Source organism: Phyllostomus hastatus, unplaced genomic scaffold, assembly GCF_019186645.2.
Source record: "Phyllostomus hastatus isolate PE091 unplaced genomic scaffold, TTU_PhHast_1.1 phas_contig_36, whole genome shotgun sequence".
NCBI lineage: Eukaryota > Metazoa > Chordata > Mammalia > Chiroptera > Phyllostomidae > Phyllostomus > Phyllostomus hastatus.
In genome coordinates, this window is record NW_025333862.1 from 557,004 (window position 1) to 575,403 (window position 18,400).

The window sequence follows — 18,400 nt, forward strand, 5'->3', positions numbered from 1 at the left end:
ATGGCCAGGGGGATAGAAAGGGACCTCCCCCTAAGATGTGACTGGGGAGCAGGTCCCCCAAATTACAGCACCTGCATGGGAGCTCAGAGAAGATTGGCTCCATGACATGGGGTCACACCTGCCCAGACCCATAATGGCAACTAGAAAAGCTGGAAAAGACAGCAGATGAGGGTAAGTGTGGCCGAGTATGGGAGGAGTCTGAAATGGGGCTGCAGAGGAAGACTGCTGCGGGGATTTAAACCCAGATGCGGCAGCCATTGAGGGAGAGAGAACCTCGCAGCTTTAGCAGAGTGAAGACTCCCGCAGCCCTGCAAGAAAGAATCACCATGTGGCTTTAGCAGAGAACTGCCACTCGGCTTTGGAAGAGTGGTGACCGCCCCCCCGCCCCGCCCCGCAGCCATTGTGCAGGGGGAGAAGCACGCAGTTTTGGCTGAGTAGGGACTCCCGTGGCCCTGGGAGAGAGGACCATGTGCCTTTGCCAGAGTGGGGACCCCCACAGCTTTAGAAGGGGGAACCACCACCTGGTTTTAGCAGAGATCCTGGCAACTCACCTGAGGGTTCCAGGAACCCAGGGAGGTCTCCCAGTCAAGACAGAGTACTAAGTGGGAATAACCAGAGGACTGCCTGAGCTGTGGACTTCTATTTCCTTTCCTGAGATACGGTACTCTGGACTGGGCAAAGGGGGAAGGAAGGACTGTGTCTGTTTGTGGGTGTTTTAAAGGGACTTTAGGATTTTTGATAAAGACATTTGGTCACTACTTTAAGTTTGTATAGCATTAAATAAACATTTCCTTTCCTTTTCACAAATCTCTAGCATTGAGAGACGTCTTTTCTCTGGCGGCGGACATAACAGACCTGGGGGCTTCTTTCAATAATAGTATATCGTCCCAGGCCCCCCTTGTTTGTTCTGTAACATCTGTACCCACTCTCTTCTCAAGCATCTCTAGTCTATGCTGCCCCTGCCTTTGCCTGAGCCCCAGGTAAGTGGCTGCAAATGAAAATGTGTGTTGGCCCTTTAAATGACCCTTGCATCTCCAGCCATATGTCTCTGGCAGAGAGCAGCCCTCCTGCTTTTTCCAATGGTTGTTATCTTTGTAGTTTTTGGGCTCTGGTGTTCTAGTCTGGGAATCTTATCTTAGGGTTAAGAACCCAATCTTTTTCAGGGGATCCAACTGGCCACTTAATTATCCCACTGTCACTGCCACCCATGGGTGCCCAGCCAGCCCTCTTGAGTCTCCACCACACTCCTTAACAGACCTGTTTTGCCAAAGCTGGTTCTGTATGTCCGAAGTTATATGCTTCTCTCTGGCTATTGCTTAGTTGTTTGTTCTGGCTGGTTTCTCCATGATTGATTTGTAATTCCAGATTGGTCTAGGAAGGAGGTCAGTGTGAGTTCCATTCACTCCTTTGCCATCTTCCCTCCCCCATATTCATATTTTTTTAGTCTTTTTTCATACAGGGGCTCTATCTGGGTATTTCTCCGCATCTTGTCTTCCAGCTCACTAATTTGGTCCTCTGCTCCACCCAACCTGCTTGTAATTCCTCCTAGTGAGTTTTTATTTCAGTTTTTCACTTCTTCCTGAATTTTGTTTATAGTTTCTATTTATGTTTTCATACTATTGTAGTTCTCACTCAGTTTCTTGTAGTTGTGGGTTCCTTGAGCATCCCTATAACCATTATTTTGAATTCTATGTCTGATGGTTTGCTTCCCTCCGTTTCATTTAGCTCTGTTAGTGGAGAATTTCTCACTCCTTTGGATTGCAGGATCTTTTTTGTCTCCTCATTTTAGGTGACTTTTTTTGTTTGTTTCTGCACTTCCTGATGTTCTTCTTTGCTAGCTGCCTTTGTAGGGTGAACTTCTATGATAGGAATTCTATGGGATTCAATGGTGTGGTCTCTTTAATCTCCTTATCTGGATGTTCTAGGGTTGCCCTTTCTTCTGTTCTCATCATTTCTCTTATTGTACTTGGGTTTTTACATATTGGTTTTTCCTCTGTTAGTGGATTCTCTCCTCCAGCAGGTATATTGGTAATCACAGCTTCCACCTAATCAAGCAAATTCTGCTGATATTCCTGGATGCCACAGGCAGAGGGGGCTTGGCTTAGCTTTCCTCCCTTCCTGTGGTTTTATGAGGATGTGGGCCAGGTCCAAGCCATAATATGCACAGTTGCCCAGCTTCCAGCCCAGGTTCTCCGTGCACTGCTGGGCCCCCACTGTCCATCTGTGCCATCAGATGCCTTTAATCCACCAGTTGTGCTGCCCATGAAGTACAATACACTGATTAGGAGAAAATCACACACCACCTTCTCCCTCTTTGCTGGCCTGGGTGCTGTGCACTCAAAATCTCTTAAGGGCAGTTCATCACCCCCACTAAATTAATTCTCTCTGAGGACTGTTAACTCCCTGAGCTCTAGTGCTCTCCTCATACTGTCTGTGCAGCATGCTACTTTCTCCCTCTTTGCTAGTAAGTCATAGTTCCAGCCCATTGCCACTGTGTGAGCCAGCTGCCACACAAGCCCTCCCCTCCCAGAGCTAGCTGCTTCATGAGTCAGCTGCAGCATGAGTCAGCAACTGCGCAAGCTAGCCACTGCATGATAGTTTCTTAAACAGTTGCTGAGAACCTGTTTTTGAATAAAATTCCCCTATTTAATTCCACCATTCTTAACAAGCACCTGACTTTTAACACAGCCCAACTTTCTAACCAGACCATAGATTATCCAGGTCAGGGTCCAACACAGCCCAACTCTTTTCATTTCTTCAGGCCTCACCCAGCTCCCCAATTTCTCTGGTAACAACCTAGCCAGCAACTGAAGTCTCAGTGAACACTGCCTCTGTGCATCTCCCACTTCATCTTTATTTTCCCCAGCCACTTCAAGCAGCCTGGTCTTTCCTGATTCCTCACTGTCTTCCCTGCTTTGGTAGAGGAGGTAGCTGTTGGTCTGGCTCTCCTCCAAAGATCCTGCAGCCATGGCTGACCACTGCAACAGGCAATGGGCCAGTGACCACAGCAGCCTTGCTCTCCATGCAGGTCCCAGGGACCTTACTGTCCCAATGCAATCTTATTGTCTGTTTTTCAATGTATCCTACAGTTTTGGTCTCCGAACTTCATATAAGCTTGGATTCCATTGTCGGTTCACTCTGTTTCTCAGAAGATTAGGTAGGTGTTCCATCTAGGTGCAGGGGAAGGAAATTCTGCTCCCTCCTACCTTGCTGCCATCTTCCTCTGTCTCAGTTAGCCCTGTTGTAGTCCCATTTGTTTATTCTTTCCCTCACATCCCTTGTACTTGGAGATATATCTGTGAAGACATTGCTGTGTAAAGTTCCTTCTTTTAATCACTAATGTAAATTTTACTTTCACCTTGATATAAGGGTTGTTTTCCATAATATATTGTTTAATTTTTGAGTATTAGAAAACATATCTTATCTGTTATGTATGTGTGTTGAGGTCCTCCAGACCACTATACAGTTTTTTTTTAACTAATGCCTCAAAGTCAACACCATAGATTATTTTATTATTTCTTCCATTTTGCCTCTCTCTGTCTGGAAAATCTCATGGGCAAGAATAATTTGACTTGGAAAGAATTTCCATTCTCCTGAGTTCCTAAACCACATATATTGCTATCTAATATCACCCTAATTCCACCATTGTTTGTCAATTTCAGTTTGTCTTCTAATGTGGTTTGGGAGAATTTCCATAGGTCAGCGTCCATGCAGTGTTGGCATGGTGTCACAATATTAGAGTTGCATAACAAGGCATGCATCCTCTATGGTAAAGGGGATTTTCTCTTGAAAGGGAACAGCAAGTAATTTAAATTTTTGCAATTCTAAAATTCAGTGTTCTCTGCAAAGTCAAAGCAGGTAGGAAAGTTTCTTTAAAGGGACCTGAGCTATAGGATAAAGACACCTTACATTTTAAGAAGCATTTATGGTCAATACACATATATCTGTAGAACTCTATAAAAAACATTTACATTCTCAGCACCCACAAGACTGAGGGTGGGGAGAATGCTGAGTTGCAGAGATTTCCTACTTCCTAATTCCTATTTGTATAAAATTGCTGATGATCCAAATTGCTTGGCTTCACATTCTGCTTGGATAGATTCTACCCTGGGATTCACATTCTGCTTGGATAGACTCTACTCTGGGATTGGAGCTGCACCTGACTATCACTGGAAGAACTTCTCACCTCTGGCCCTATGTTTCTGTGGCTACTGCTTCTGATGCTTTGTGAGTAGTATACTAGACCAAGACTTGGGAGTATCCAGAACAGAAGCACCTGTGCTTGATTATCCCAGAACCTCATATGGAGAACAAATCTGTCTCTAGGATGAGTAGGGATGGTCTTCAGCTTCTAACCTAGGACCAACAAGTGTTATATAAATGGGTACTGAGCAGAGCAAGGTTTCCAGGAAAACCAAAGGACTGTGAATCTCTTTTTCAAATACTGGTGCATTCTCCCTTTGATTAACATGTATTAATGTTTTCATCTCTGGGAAAATTGGGAAAATTCTTTAAAGGGTATCAAAGAAATGTTTTGTTAGGCTAAATTCTATTTTGAGACCATTTAAATATCACTGTGCTTCAACTCCAGTTTTACTCCAATGCACCACATTTTTGGCTTAACTCTTACTTTCCTAGATGGAAATTTTGGAGACGTTTCAAGTCTTGCAAACCATAGATGAAACTGTAGATTTTGCTCATAAATGTGACTCTACTATATGAATGCAAACATGGTACTAGAACTAGAATAGGAAAGGAGGGAGAAACAGTGTCTATGATATATGAGAGGACACTTCCATCTCCATTCTGGGATTTCCTGGCTTGTGCATTGCCACCAAGAAGGCAATATGTTTCAAACAAAATAACCAGTCTTAAAAAGGTAATGTAGGAGAGGAATAAGTAAATCATGACACTTCTGATAATTTACCTGCAAAACAACCAGCTGGTAATGGGATGAACTATGTTTATAAAATGTTAGGGCCTTACAAGATAAGTACTTGGTTCTATGGGAGTATTATTTGTGAGTAAGGGAAAGAAAAAGGGAAAGATGAAAGGAAAAAAACATAAAAGGAATGAGGGAGGGATGGTAGAAAGGAATAAATACCTGGCGTAGAGGGAAGAAGGCATAAAATAAAAGAAGGGGAAAGAGAATTGTTGGGAATATTCTAAGAGAGTTACACCATTTTTTTAAAGTGTAAAAATACTGGTCCTGTGCTAATCTCTCTGACTATTGCCTCACAGCTCCTGTTGGCATCTGGTCAGGTGAGTAATTCTTTTCTTTTCTCTTTTAGATAACTGGGAATCAGACATACTTTTCCAGGCAAGGGAGGTACTGCCTGTTCCAGTCTCTTAGCTGAGGGTTACAGGGAATAGGTCCACAACTGAGGTGAAGAAAGTGGGAGGCCAGTCCCCAAACCTAGTACCCGACATACTATAAATGCTCCAATGTCACATTACTCTCTGCTTTGCTATCAGCTGCTTGTGTGAAAGACCTTACCCCAATTATTTGAAGGAAGTACATTATTTTCTCTTCACTATAAAGTTCAGGGGCATGTTATAAGTTAACTACAAAGGGAAAACAAACATGCAATATTATTTTGGGAAATATTCTGGTCCAGTCACACAAACTTAAAAATCTTGACCAGAAACACTGGAGGCAGTGGTTGAAAACATATTTCCTATAATAAAGAGGTAACCAGAGAGCTAAGAAGATGTTCTGCATTTAACAAAATTATCCCTTGATGTTTTACTTGGATTACAAACTACCCCTATATAACTTGTTTTTCATCATCATCATCATCAAAGTTCTAATGTAATAAAATAAGGGGGAAATAGTTTTATATTAAACTGGAAGGTTACATTTTCTTCTTTAATCATTTATTTGAAAAAGTATTTATTTTATTACAGGGAGGATAGTTACTACTGATATATCTTGTCATTTTATGTCTATATAAATTGAATTATATCTGGTGCAATTTTAAGCAAGTATTTTATTAATATATTAGAGGGTCTCAGTATCAGCCTCATTCAATCCAGTAAACTTCCTGAAGTTATGGTAAAATGTGTATGTTGTATAAAATTATGCCTTCCTCTAAAAAACAGGTAAAATGTCGAAGTTAAAGGCCATTTACCTGTATATTCCAGTCAAATTTCTGTTCCAGGCTTAGTGTAATCAGAAGTCATCATTTCCTATTTATCTTTATCCCTGGCATTATTACCAATTTGATCACATATATTTTACTTCTTTTTTAAGTATATTTTATTGATTGTGCTATTATACTTGCCCCATTTCACCCTTTATCCCCCTCTGCCTGGTATTCCCATTCCCTTCAGCATTACCCTCTCTTAGCTCACATTCATGGGTTGTACATATAAGTTCTTTGGCTTCTCCATTTCTTATACTATTCTTAACCTCTGCCTGTCTATTTTGTACCTGCCAATTATGCTTCTCATTCTGTGCACCTTCTCCCTTGTTCTCCCCGCTTCCCATCCCCACTGGTAACCTTCTATATGATCTCCATTTCTATGATTCTATTCTTGTTCTAGCTGTTTGCTTAGGGTTTTTTGTTTGTTTGTTTGTTTGTTTGTTTGTTTTAGGTTCAGTTGTTGATAGTTGTGAGATTGTTGTCATTTTACTGTTCACAGTTTTCATCTCTTTTTCTAAGATAAGTCTCTTTAACAATTCATATAATGAGGGCTTGGTGATGATGATTTCCTTTAACTTTGCCTTATCTGTGAAGCACTTTATCTTCCCTTCCATTCTAAATGACAGCTTTGTTGGATGGAGTAATCTGAGATGTAGGTCCTTACTTTTCATGACTTTGCCTATTTCTCTCCAGCCCCTTCTTGCCTGTAAGGTTTCTTTTGAGAAATCATCTGGCAATCCTATGGGAACTTCTTTGTAGGTAACTCTCTTCTTTCCTCTTGCTATTTTTAAGATTCTCTTCTTACTTTTATTGTTTTTCTTTTTTATCCCAATAATTCATTTTATTTTAGATGTTTATAATTTTATTAACAGGCTTGGCTTTTTAGATTCTTCCCATTTAAGCCTTGCCTGCCATACCTTTAGGAGTCAAAGGGAATATTAGATAATAATCATTTTACAGTCTATAATTTTAAAGTTGCACAATATATGAACAGAAAAGCAAAGTTTAGTCACTCCTTCTATAAGGAATCCCCTCCATTTTGGGTTATTTTCAAGAAGGCACAGTTCATTCACTAGATGAATTAATGAGCACTTGAACTTTCGTTTTATTTTTATTTTTTTGCGGCAATTTCCCCACCCAGCCAGGAAGCAATGCCAGACCTTACTTTTAATCTTGGGTAATTTAATTATGGTGTGTCTTGGCATGTTCTTCTTTGGGTCCAACTTGTGACTCTTTGAGCTTGCCAGACTTGGATGTTTATTTCCTTCCCCAGATTGGTGGATTGTACTTTCATTATTTTTTTGAATAAGTTTTCAATTTTGTTCTCTTTCCCTTCTCACTCTGACACCCCTATAACTAGGATGTTGGAATTTTTAAAGTTGTCCCACAGGTTCCTAAGCCTCTACTCATTTTTTTATGTTATTTCTTCATTCCATTCCAGTTGGATATTTATTTCTTACTTCTGTTCAAAATCATTAATTTGAGTCCTGGTTTCCTTCTCTTCACTGTTGGTTCTCTGTATATTTTTATTTATTTCATTTTGTATAGCCTTCAATTCTTCCTTTATTTTGTGGACTGCTCAATCATTTCCCTGAGTAACATGATTACCAATGTTTTGAAATCTGCATCTCATAGATTGTCTATCTTCTCATCACTTAGTTATTTTTATGGAATTTTGAACTGTTCTTTCATTTGGGCCAAATTTCTTTGTCTCAGCACACCTGTTATGTTGTAAGAGGGTAGGGACTTAGGTATTTACCAGGATGAGGAAACCCACTTTGCTACACTGTGGAACTGTATGTGGAGGAGGCATCAGAAAGAGAACAATGATGTTTGCTTAGCTCCTGCCCTCCTTTCATTTACCCCACTACCCACAAGAAAATTGTGACCTTTCAAGTGCTGTCTGGTGATGATTCCTGAGTGGGTGGTCTTGTGTATGTTCAAGGACCCCATGGGCCCCTACTGTGGAGTTTCCTGTGGGACTGGAAATTTATCCCATGACCACAACCCTCTAGGTTTTTACACTTCGAGATTTGAGACTCCATTTTTCTGGAGCTGGAATCCTGGGTTGTACAGTCTGTCTCATTCCCCAGTTGTTCCTCTTGGTTTATGTTCACATGAATGTGGGACCAGCCAGTCTGCCAGCTTCCACCTTGTCACATGTCCTCTCCATCACAGCTGCCCATCTCCACTCTTCCTACAAGCCTTGATGGATGTTTCTCTTTAATTCCTTGGTTGTCAGACTTCCATACAGTTTGATTTTCTTGCAGTTCTAGTTATGAGTGTGTGTTTTATAAATTAGTTGTTATCCTTCTTTTGGTTGTGCGAGAAATTGGGTTGTCTATGCCTCAGTCTTGGCTGGAGGCCATATATCTTCTTAAATATTTATTTAATCAAATTGATATTATCTCTGTTCTATTCACTGAAAACTTTGCCTGGACTCAATCTGCACAATGAAAATTTTTTACTTCAATTAGGGCTTAAGATCTCTCTTTCTTTAACAGTACTTATGCCACAACCATTCATCCAAACCTCCTAGTCTAATAATGTACCTTTAAAAGTGGCAGTTTTCTCTGAACTTATTTGATTACTTTGCTAAATCAAGAACAAAATTTTGAGCATTTACCCCCAACATGTTATATTGATTTCTATATTGAAGTATTTTGACCATTGTAAAATGTATATAAACAATTTTAAGAAATGAGAAATGTTTAATATAATATGAAAGTTATAAATGCTTTTCCCCCACCTTCTTCTGAATCCCACTTTGGAGACTGGGTCTAGATCTCATAAGAAGATGGTCTCTGTTCTGAGATAGGACTCTGGGAGTGGGTATCTCTTATTTCTGCCATAAACTTATAACTAGAGGTATAAACTTGGCAGCCAGATTAAATAAATACTCATACATTGTCTCTTTCTTCATTTGTTTTCTCCATATCTGAGACTAAGTCTCTTTATACAAAAGGGGTATGGTCTAATGTTCTAGGCCTTGGAATAAGCTTTCTATTAGAAGAAGCACTTTCCCTGAAATTTAACTCAGTGTATTATAATTCCAAATTAGTATTAGAACTTGAATTTCCAGCTCAGTCACCAACTAAAAATTTCCTCCAAAATACCCAAAGCTGCAGGACTGGCTCAAAAAGCAGTGTAATGGCTGGCTTTTCTTTCCTTTGCATAGGCTTTAAAAGAAGAGTCTACCAGCTCCTCTCTATTCTAAGATTTTATTTCTTTTCCTTCTGGAGAATATCCAAAACACCAAATTACTCATTAGTTCTCTGGTGACCACTGTCTTCCAAGGGGAGGCAATGATCTAAACACGAAGATTCCCAGAAGCCTCTGAAAAAAACATTCAAATACAAAATTCTAGATGTTAAAATTGTAGATCCCTGGACTGATCTATCAGTTTCCCAGGGTGTTTCTTCTATAGAGAATGACAAAGTAAAGCTATTTGAATTATACTGTTTTGCTAAGCCTTTAAGTAATGAGAGATGCATAGAAAATTAATCATGACTGTCACAGGGACATGAGATCATCTTGAATGGATATAAGAAAATGTAAGTGAAATTATTTTAAATACATATTTAGTCCATTAAATTTTTGACAACTGCAAGAATTGATCAAAATATTTTTAACAGACATAAAATCAGCAGAATGTATAGAAGACAAAAGATGTCATTAAATGAAATAGAGCTCACCTTTACTAATCAGAAAAGCCAGAAGGGTAAGCAGGTCCTAAGGAATCTATGGCTGCCTGGCTTCTTGTGTATGTGTATGCACTATCTTTCCCCATATGAACAGATGTTAGAATGTTGGAACAGGGTAAGCAGCATTGGCACAAGTATTTTTTATTTCATCTTTGGCAGACTGGCTAAGTATCGATATGCCACGCTATGCCTATGAAGGAGATCAGGTTGTTGTGAGATGCTCTGGAGAAGAAAATAATAAAATAAAGAGACTTATGTATTATAAGGATGGATCTCGGATATCTACTTACTACAGCAGCTCAAGCTATGTCATTTCAAATGCAAGACCCAGTGACAGTGGCTCCTATTATTGTAAAGCAGATAGGAAATTTTTCTTATTTGTGGATGTGACAGAAGAAACAAGATCTACATGGCTCACTGTCCAAGGTAAGGGTCTCACTATTTAAGTAGAAAAGACTGGGAAAAAGTAGGGCCTATCTGGGAAGACCAATGTATAGTACAGAGCAGACCACATAGGTAGGTAGAAATTTTGGGTCACTGTTTGTCTTTGAGTGTGGGGCTGTGTGTCATTCTCATTAGGGCTGAAAAGATAAGGCACATGTAATCAGGAATTCTGAACCTCACTGACTGGTGCTCTCTGTTTAATTCTTCCCTTCAGAACTGTTTCCAGCACCTGTTATGACAGTCAGACCTCTGCTGCCCACTGAAGGGAACTCAGTGACCTTGTCTTGTGATACCCAACTCCCTTCAGATAGGTCAAGGACACAGCTTCAGTACTCCTTCTTCACGGATGGCCACACCCTGAGGACAAAATGGAGCTCATCAGAATTTTGGATCTCAGCATTATGGAAAGAAGACTCAGGATATTACTGGTGTGAGGCAATGACATCATCTCACAGTGTCTCAAAGCGGAGTCATCGATCCTATATACATGTGCAGAGTGAGCATCAATGGGTGGGCTGGCTGCGGAGCTGTTGTCCTCAGTTCTGGAACAGCTCCTCTGAGACTCAGAAATAGCTAGAGAGGAGAATATTTATATAAATTTATAAAGTACAAAGAATTGCTCAGAGCAGTTTTATATTTAGTGCTCCCAGCAAATCTGTGAAGTACTGAGGTGTGGATAATATCTGTAAAGCAGGTACTATAATTACTTCAATTTTACACATGTGGAAATTTACAGCTTATGGTAAACCAGTAAGTATGCAGCACAGCTGGAATTTGAACATGGGCAATCTGGTGCCAGTATGTGCCCACTTTGCTATCCTATCTCAATGATGCCAGTGGAATGTGGTCTCAAAATACCCACCAATTATTGAACATCTGCAGTATAGTACTTGCTTTATACATGTATATTGTTTTGTTTCTATGATAACTCCATGAACTTAGCATGATTATTCACACTTTATCTTTAAGAAACTGAGGCTCTGAAAGATTCAATGAATTACTAGTATCATACAATGGATATGTGACAGATCAGGGTGAGGACACCACAGCCTGTGCTTTTCCCACTACTACTTATGTTCCAAGTGCATCAGGAGATCATGAGAGAGCAAGATCAATTTGATCTGTGGTCATTACAGAGGGCTAATTAATGTGTAGGACATGAGAAGTAGATTTTTCGACCATTAAGTTGCAGGGTGCTCATGCCTAGTGGCCCTCAGAATGCTTCCTTCCCACTAAAAATATTTATCTGAGTAACACTGATTTCAAACTGTACCTGCCACAAAGCCTATCAGGTAGTACTGGCTTCCACAACAAGCCCTCACCTGTCATCTTGTGTTCACACAGGAACCCCTGTGTCTGGAGTACTTATGGAGACCCAGCCCCAAGAGGGGCAGGCAATTGAAGGAAAGAGGCTGGTCTTTGTCTGCTCTGTGGTTGAAGGCACAGGGGAAATCTCATTCTCTTGGCACAGAGAAGACACAAGGGAATGTCTGGGGAGGAAAACTGTGCGTTCTCAGAGATCAGAGCTAGAGATCCCTGTTATCAGGGAAAGCCATGCTGGTGGATATTACTGCACAGCTGACAATAACCATGGCCTCATCCAGAGTGAGATAGTGAACATCACTGTGAGAAGTAAGTAGCACTTTTAATTAGCCAGAAGTTTCCAGTTGGGCAGTTTCATTGTATTGCAGTAAGGCTGTTCCAAGAATGACAAGTGCAAAAAAGGTTAATTTGCTAAGATTGTTATTGCAACGATGGTGGTGGTGGTAGTGGTGGTAGAAGTAACATTAGCAGAGGAGTTAAAGGAGCATAACAAGGGGAGATACAAGGCAGGTATATGGCATGACCAGAGGAATATTTTCCAGACTTTCTCATTAGAGGTCATCAAAGCTCTTCTAGAGCTGTCTCTTCAGCATTAGATTGGGAGGTATGACAGTGGGAAAGAATCCGTGGGGCTGGAGAGATATTTTGAGAACACTTGGGTGAGAACAGATGGGTTGTAAGTCTGTACCAGCAGAAGAAACACTCTGTGATGGACCCTACTACTTCTATCAGTTCCAGTGTCACATCCTCTCCTCACTATCAGTGTTCCTGGGAACCAGATCTTTATTGGGGACATGGTGGAGCTTCACTGTGAAGACAAGAGAGCATCTCCTCCTGTTCTATATTCATTTTATCATGAAAATGTCTCTATTGGGAACATCTCAGTGCCTTCTGGAGGAGGAGTGTCCTTCAATCTATCTCTGACTGCAAAACATAATGGGAACTACTTCTGTGAGGCAAGCAATGGCCTGGTGGCCCAACGCAGTGAGATGGTTGCACTCAACATCACAGGTAGGACATGTACAAAATCTTTCAGTGGGCCAGTTGAAATTATGTCAAGTAATAGCTTGTTTGTTCTCTTCATTGAATTTCCCTGTCCTTCAGGGAATCATAGTTCAACTAAAGAGTCTCTCTGCTCTCTCAGGCTTGCCTTTCAATTGGTCTTAACAACAGCATCACTGGTCCACAACTTCCCTTTTTATTTCCCTTTTACTTTATATCATCAGGTATCTGTGAACAACAGACACTATCTGTAGGGCACTGTGCTGGGATAAGTCAGCTTCAGGAGTGAAAGAAGTGAGGCAAGGATACACTCCTGAGGGAGGAGGGAAACACCACTGAAAAAAATATGAAATGATCCTTCCATATTCAGTGCTCACAATGAGTAAGTAGATACAACTAAGCCTCGTAAATACTTAAGGGAAAAGTGGAAAAACCATGAACAAACCAGGTTCTGGAATTAAAAAATGTACTAGGATTATCTTATTTAATCTCCATAGCAACTCTCCTTTTACTAATAAATAAAATTAAGTCTAAGTCACTTGTCTGAGGTCACACAGCTAATAGGTCACACAAAAATGGAACTTTAGTCTAGGGCTACCAAAATCAAGAAACTTTACTCTTTGTTACTATTTTAATATATCATGATGGTTATATAATATTTTTAAAATTTATTATTATACAGTACATTTAGATGTTTTCTAATATGAAATAGTCATTGAATTTCTGGTATAAATCCTTCTTAGTTATCATGTCATCATAGGTAGGACAAACAACTTGCTAATATTTTACTTCAGAATTTTGTGTCCTTATTTATGTACTCATTTAGTTTTGGTTTCAAGGACAGATTATCCTCATAATAATGATTTGAGGAGCTTTCTGTCCTTTGCAGCATTTTAAAACAATAATGGAATTATCCACTGCTTTAAAAGTCTTTGGAACTAGGAAAATAACTGTCTGGGTCAGGCAGATTTTTACTTCTACTTTCAAACATTTTTCCTTAGTCTTTTCAAATTTTTTTACCCTTTTAAAAGTAACTTGGATGCTTTCACACAAAAATTGGGGTCTTTTATCTAGATTTTGAAATTCATCACATAATGTTGACCACTGTATTATTATCTAAATTTTAAATAGCTTTTATATCTGTGATGATGCTCTCTTTATATTTTCTAATTTGGTTGTATGATCTCTTAGAATTTCTTAATAAGATTTCTCAGGGAATTGTCTATTTATTGCTCTATTTGAAAGGCAAGTGTGAGTCCTTTTTTCCCCATATGTTTTTATTTTTCAAGTACAGCTGTCTCCATTTTCCTGTCCACCACTCCTCCCTACCCTTATCATCCCCACTTCCCACCCTTGATTCTACTAACCTATGGTCCATATGTCCTTTATACATGTTCCTAAATACTCTTACCCATTTTTACTTCTGCTCCCCTCCCACTTCCCCTCTGGTTACTGTCAGGTTGTTCTTAATTTCAATGACTCTGGTTATGTTTTGCTCGATTATTTCTTCTGTTGATTAGGTTCCACTTGTAGGTGAGATCACGATATTTTTCTTTCACTGCCTGGCTTACTTTACTTAGCAAGATGTTCTCCAGATCCATTCGTGCTGTTGCAAAGGGTTGGAGCACCTTCTTTCTCTCTGTTGCATAGTATTCCGTTGTGTAAATGTACCATAGTTTTTTGATCCACTCACTTACTGATGGGCACTTAGGTTGCTTCCAGTGCTTGGCTGCTGTAAGTTGTGCTGCTATAACCATTGGGTACATATATTCTTTTGAACTGGGGTTTCAGGATTTTTAGTGTATAATCCCAACAGTGTAATTACTGGGTCAAAAAGTAGTTCCATTTTTAGTTTTCTGAGGAAATTCCATACTGTTTTCCATAGTGGCTACACCAAATTGCATTCCCACCAGCAGTGCACTAGGGTTCCCATTTTTCCAACACTTGTGTGATGATTTGTTTATGATGGCCATTCTCACTGGCATGACATGGAATCTTATTGTGGTTTCAATTTTCATCTCTCTGATGGCTAGCAATGCTGAGCATCTTTTCATATGTCTCTTGGCCCTCTATATGTCCTCCTTGGGAAAGTGTCTGTTCAAGTCCTTTGCCCATTTTCTTTATTTCTGTTGTTTGTCTCCCTGGAGTGGAGTCATGTAAGTTCTTTTTATATTGTGGAGATCACACCCTTTTCTTAGGTATCATTGGCAAATATGTTTTCCTACATGGTTGATTATCTTTTCACTTTAATTCTGTTTTCTTTAGCTACGCATATTTAATTTTGATAAGATCCCATTTGTTTACATCTTTTGCTCTAGGGGACATATTGGTGAGTGGAACATCTGAGATTTCCCTGCCTATGTTTTCTTCTAGGACTTTTTTGTTTGTTTGTTTCACAACTTATATTTAAGTCTTTTATGTACCTTGAATTATTTTTTTGTGCATGGTTTAAGTTGGTGGCCAAGTTTCTGTTTGTTTGTTTTTTGTTTTGTTTTGTTTTGTTTGGGTTTTTTTGCATGTAGCTGTCCATAGCTCCCAATACCATTTGTTGAACAGGCTATTTTTACCCTACTTTGTGCTTCTGCCCTCTTTGTTGAATATTAATTAACCATATAGACTTGGGTTTATTTCTGGGCTCTCTATTCTGCTTTGTTGGTCTATGTGTCTATTTGTATGTCAGTACCAGGCTGTTTTGATTACTGTGGCCTTGTAATACAGTTTGATATCTTGTATGTTGATCCCTCCTACTTTGTTCTTCTTTCTCAAAATTACTTTAAAAAATTGTAGTTCTTCAGGGTCATTTTTGATGTCATATAAGTTTCTGAAATGTTTGCTCTATATCTTTGAAATGTGCCATTGTTATTTTAATAGGGATTGTATTGAATCTATAAGTTGCTTTGGGTAGTATGGACATTTTGATGATGTTAATTCTTCCAGTGCATGAACATGATACATGCTTCCATTTGTTTGTGTTTTCCTTAATTTCTTTCTTCTGTATTGTGTAGTTTTCTGAATACAGGTCTTTTAACTCCTTGGTTAGGTTTATTCCTAGGCATTTTATTTTGTTACTGTTGTTGCTATAGCAAGTGGGATTTTTTCCTGATTTCTGTTTCTGGTAATTCATTGTTGGTATACAAAAGTGTCTTTGGTTTCTGAATCTTGACTTTTTATTCCACCATTTTGCCAATTCACTTATTAGATTGAATAGGTTTTTGGTGGAGTCTATAGGATTTTCTGTACACTATCATTTCATCTGCAAACAATGACAGTTTTACTTCCTCCTTTCCAATCTGAATGCCTATATTTCTTTTTCTTATCTGATTTCTGTGGCTAAGGCTTCCAATACTATATTGAATAGAAGCGGTGAAAGCAAACATCACAATGGTTAGTCTTAGTTTTCAAATCTATTTGTTTTTGGTTTTCTAATTCATTTTATTTTATCTTCAGTATGACTTTTTTCCTCTTGCTTTAAATTTATTTTATCTTGTTCTCTCTCTAATTCCTTAAGCACAAATTTTTCATCTTACTTTGTTTTCTTGTAAATGTTATCTGTTTTCTTCTAAGTCCCACTTCTATCTCATTCTATAAGTTGATAGGTAGTATAATATTTTCATGTGTCTTATTTCTAAAGTATGCATAAATATCTTTTCATTTTTATAACATGAAACTTGTAATTTCTTCTAAATAATTTTTATTTTGATCCTTTATTTTATTAATTTCTCATACATTTTTAAATTATACTTTTGGTTAAACTTTATCAACAAATGTGGACTGCATAAATTTTCCTGATGGAAACTTACTGAAAATTCATTTGTGGCCTAATACATAGTTAACATCTCTATAAATTCCATGTATGAAATTTGAAAAGAATTTGATGTTTTCTGTTTAAGATATGCCCAGCTTATTGTTAATTTTCTATTGAATTAAGCTAGTTGCTTGATTTATTATGCATCTATAGAGTCTTACATAGTTTTATCTTTTCATTCTATTATTTTTTGAAAATCATATTCACATTATTACCTATGATTATTCAACATTTATATTTTTGCAGGAGTTTTGTCATGAACTTAGTAATTGATTGTGTAAGATAGACCGTTGGGTAGCAAATCACAGATTTCAATACAAACTGGCCTGGGCCAAAAAATAAGTGAAATTGGTAAGAAGGTTCAGAAATGATTATGGCTTAATATGTAACTGGATCCAAGTGTTCTGTCTTTGCCTTCCTTTACTCTGAATTTCCTCATTGGCTTAATTCTCAGACAAATAAAGCTGGCCACAGATGACATCTCTGGAATTACATATCTCCTTTCTGCTAGAAATCCTAAAGAATAGAGTTCTTGAAAAATGATCCCAGCTTCAAACAAACAAACAACAAACAAATGGGGAGAGATTAAGTATTAACTAGCCTGCATAATGTCTTCACACCTCTCCCTCTGCAGAGAAAGTAAACTTTTGATTGATGAAGTTATCCACAGGGTATGTTGCAGTTTTCAAAAAAGAAAATGAGTAATTGATTTGACCTAAAGTCTTTTCCTAGTCTAGGTCTCAGCCTCCATTTCTAGGAAAGATCTAGTTCTAGATCTTGGGTAAGATCTAGATATTTTTTTCTTTTTCCAAGATATTTTTGACTTCATGAAAATCAAACCATAAATTTATATGTCCCACATTTGTTTATTATCAGAAAATCCCAGATATCTTTGAAAGGGAGTTTTAAGTAGCATGGGATGATTCTAAGAGATGATAATGGAGTAGGACAGAGCCAAAACTCTGTAATTCCCTACTTCAGCAAGTCCCTCATAATCATGCTCATACCACACACCATGGCCACAATTAAACACTCTCTCTTATCTGTGGGAGCTCCCATGACAGTACATTTCTGAATGTTGTCTGACCCTTTCTGTTTGCAGAGCCCCCAATCAAAATCCGCTTGATGAATGGTCTTCACCGCTGTGAAGGGAGAGTGGAAGTAGAAAAGAATGGTCACTGGGGCACTGTGTGTGATGATGGCTGGGACATGAATGAGGTGACTGTGGTGTGCCGGGAGCTGGGCTGTGGAGCAGCCAAGCATACACCTGCAGGAATGTTATATCCACCTGTGGCCAAAGAGGACCAACCTGTGTTTATTCAGGTAGCCATGTGCAATGGGACTGAAGACACACTGGCTGAATGTGAGCAGGTTGAAACCTTTGACTGTGGGCACGATGAGGATGCAGGTGCAGTATGTGAAGGTGGGTAGTGGCAAAGGCTGGGGAATAAGAATGGGATAACCCAGCTCTGTGGTCCTTCTCTCTCCTGCCATGCCCAATTCACTTTATGATATACCACTGTTTCTTTCTTCTTAAGAAATGCCCAGTCTACATTAGGATGGAGTCAGGACAGCACCTTTTATTAGGTTAGTCCATGGTTATAATAAAATGCTACCAAACCATTCTCTTATTAGCCCATACCTGTCATTTCAAAAGACAAAACACTGGTATTTTTATGACCATGAATTGGGTAATACCAAAAAATAATTAAGAAACTATAGAGTTACATAACTTCAGTGGTTTTAATTCAGGTCACTCTGTACACTAATTTCGAGAAAAAAGAACAATGTTGGAGGTATCATACTTCTTTATATCAAACATTACTATAAGAAATATAGTAATCAAAACAGCATACTATTGACATAAAAATAGAAATATGGGTCAATGGAAAAGAACCCCATTGCAAAAACAAACATGCTTATGGCAAAAGAGGAAAACATATGCAATGGGGTAAAGACAGTCTTTTCAATAAATA

The 18,400-nt window shown here is 38.8% G+C and overlaps 1 protein-coding gene across 3 annotated transcripts; it reads left to right on the forward strand.

Moving 5' to 3' along the window:
* Window positions 1-4,089: 4,089 nt before the first annotated feature.
* LOC123820601 (Fc receptor-like protein 2) lies at window positions 4,090-18,047 on the forward strand. 3 transcript variants are annotated; one of them, XM_045841432.1, is made up of 7 exons: window positions 4,090-4,227; window positions 5,242-5,262; window positions 10,010-10,276; window positions 10,509-10,790; window positions 11,639-11,926; window positions 12,350-12,628; window positions 17,527-18,047. In XM_045841432.1, exons 1-7 carry the CDS (start codon window positions 4,197-4,199, stop codon window positions 17,853-17,855), a joined length of 1,497 nt encoding a protein of 498 aa, XP_045697388.1. In that variant the 5' UTR covers window positions 4,090-4,196; the 3' UTR covers window positions 17,856-18,047. The 3 variants fall into 3 exon arrangements, with proteins under 3 accessions (XP_045697388.1, XP_045697390.1, XP_045697389.1); XM_045841434.1 differs by lacking the exon at window positions 10,010-10,276; XM_045841433.1 differs by lacking the exon at window positions 5,242-5,262 and having other exon boundaries at window positions 4,102-4,227.
* The last annotated feature ends 353 nt before the right edge of the window (window positions 18,048-18,400 follow it).

Excerpts from the sequence above, each read along its gene's own strand:
- LOC123820601 (XM_045841432.1), top strand. The coding sequence starts at position 4,197 with ATGTTTCTGTGGCTACTGCTTCTGATGCTTT. Across the intron at positions 5,263-10,009 it reads TCCTGTTGGCATCTGGTCAG|ACTGGCTAAGTATCGATATG; the intron begins GTGAGTAATTCT and ends CATCTTTGGCAG. Across the intron at positions 10,791-11,638 it reads ATCCTATATACATGTGCAGA|GAACCCCTGTGTCTGGAGTA; the intron begins GTGAGCATCAAT and ends GTGTTCACACAG.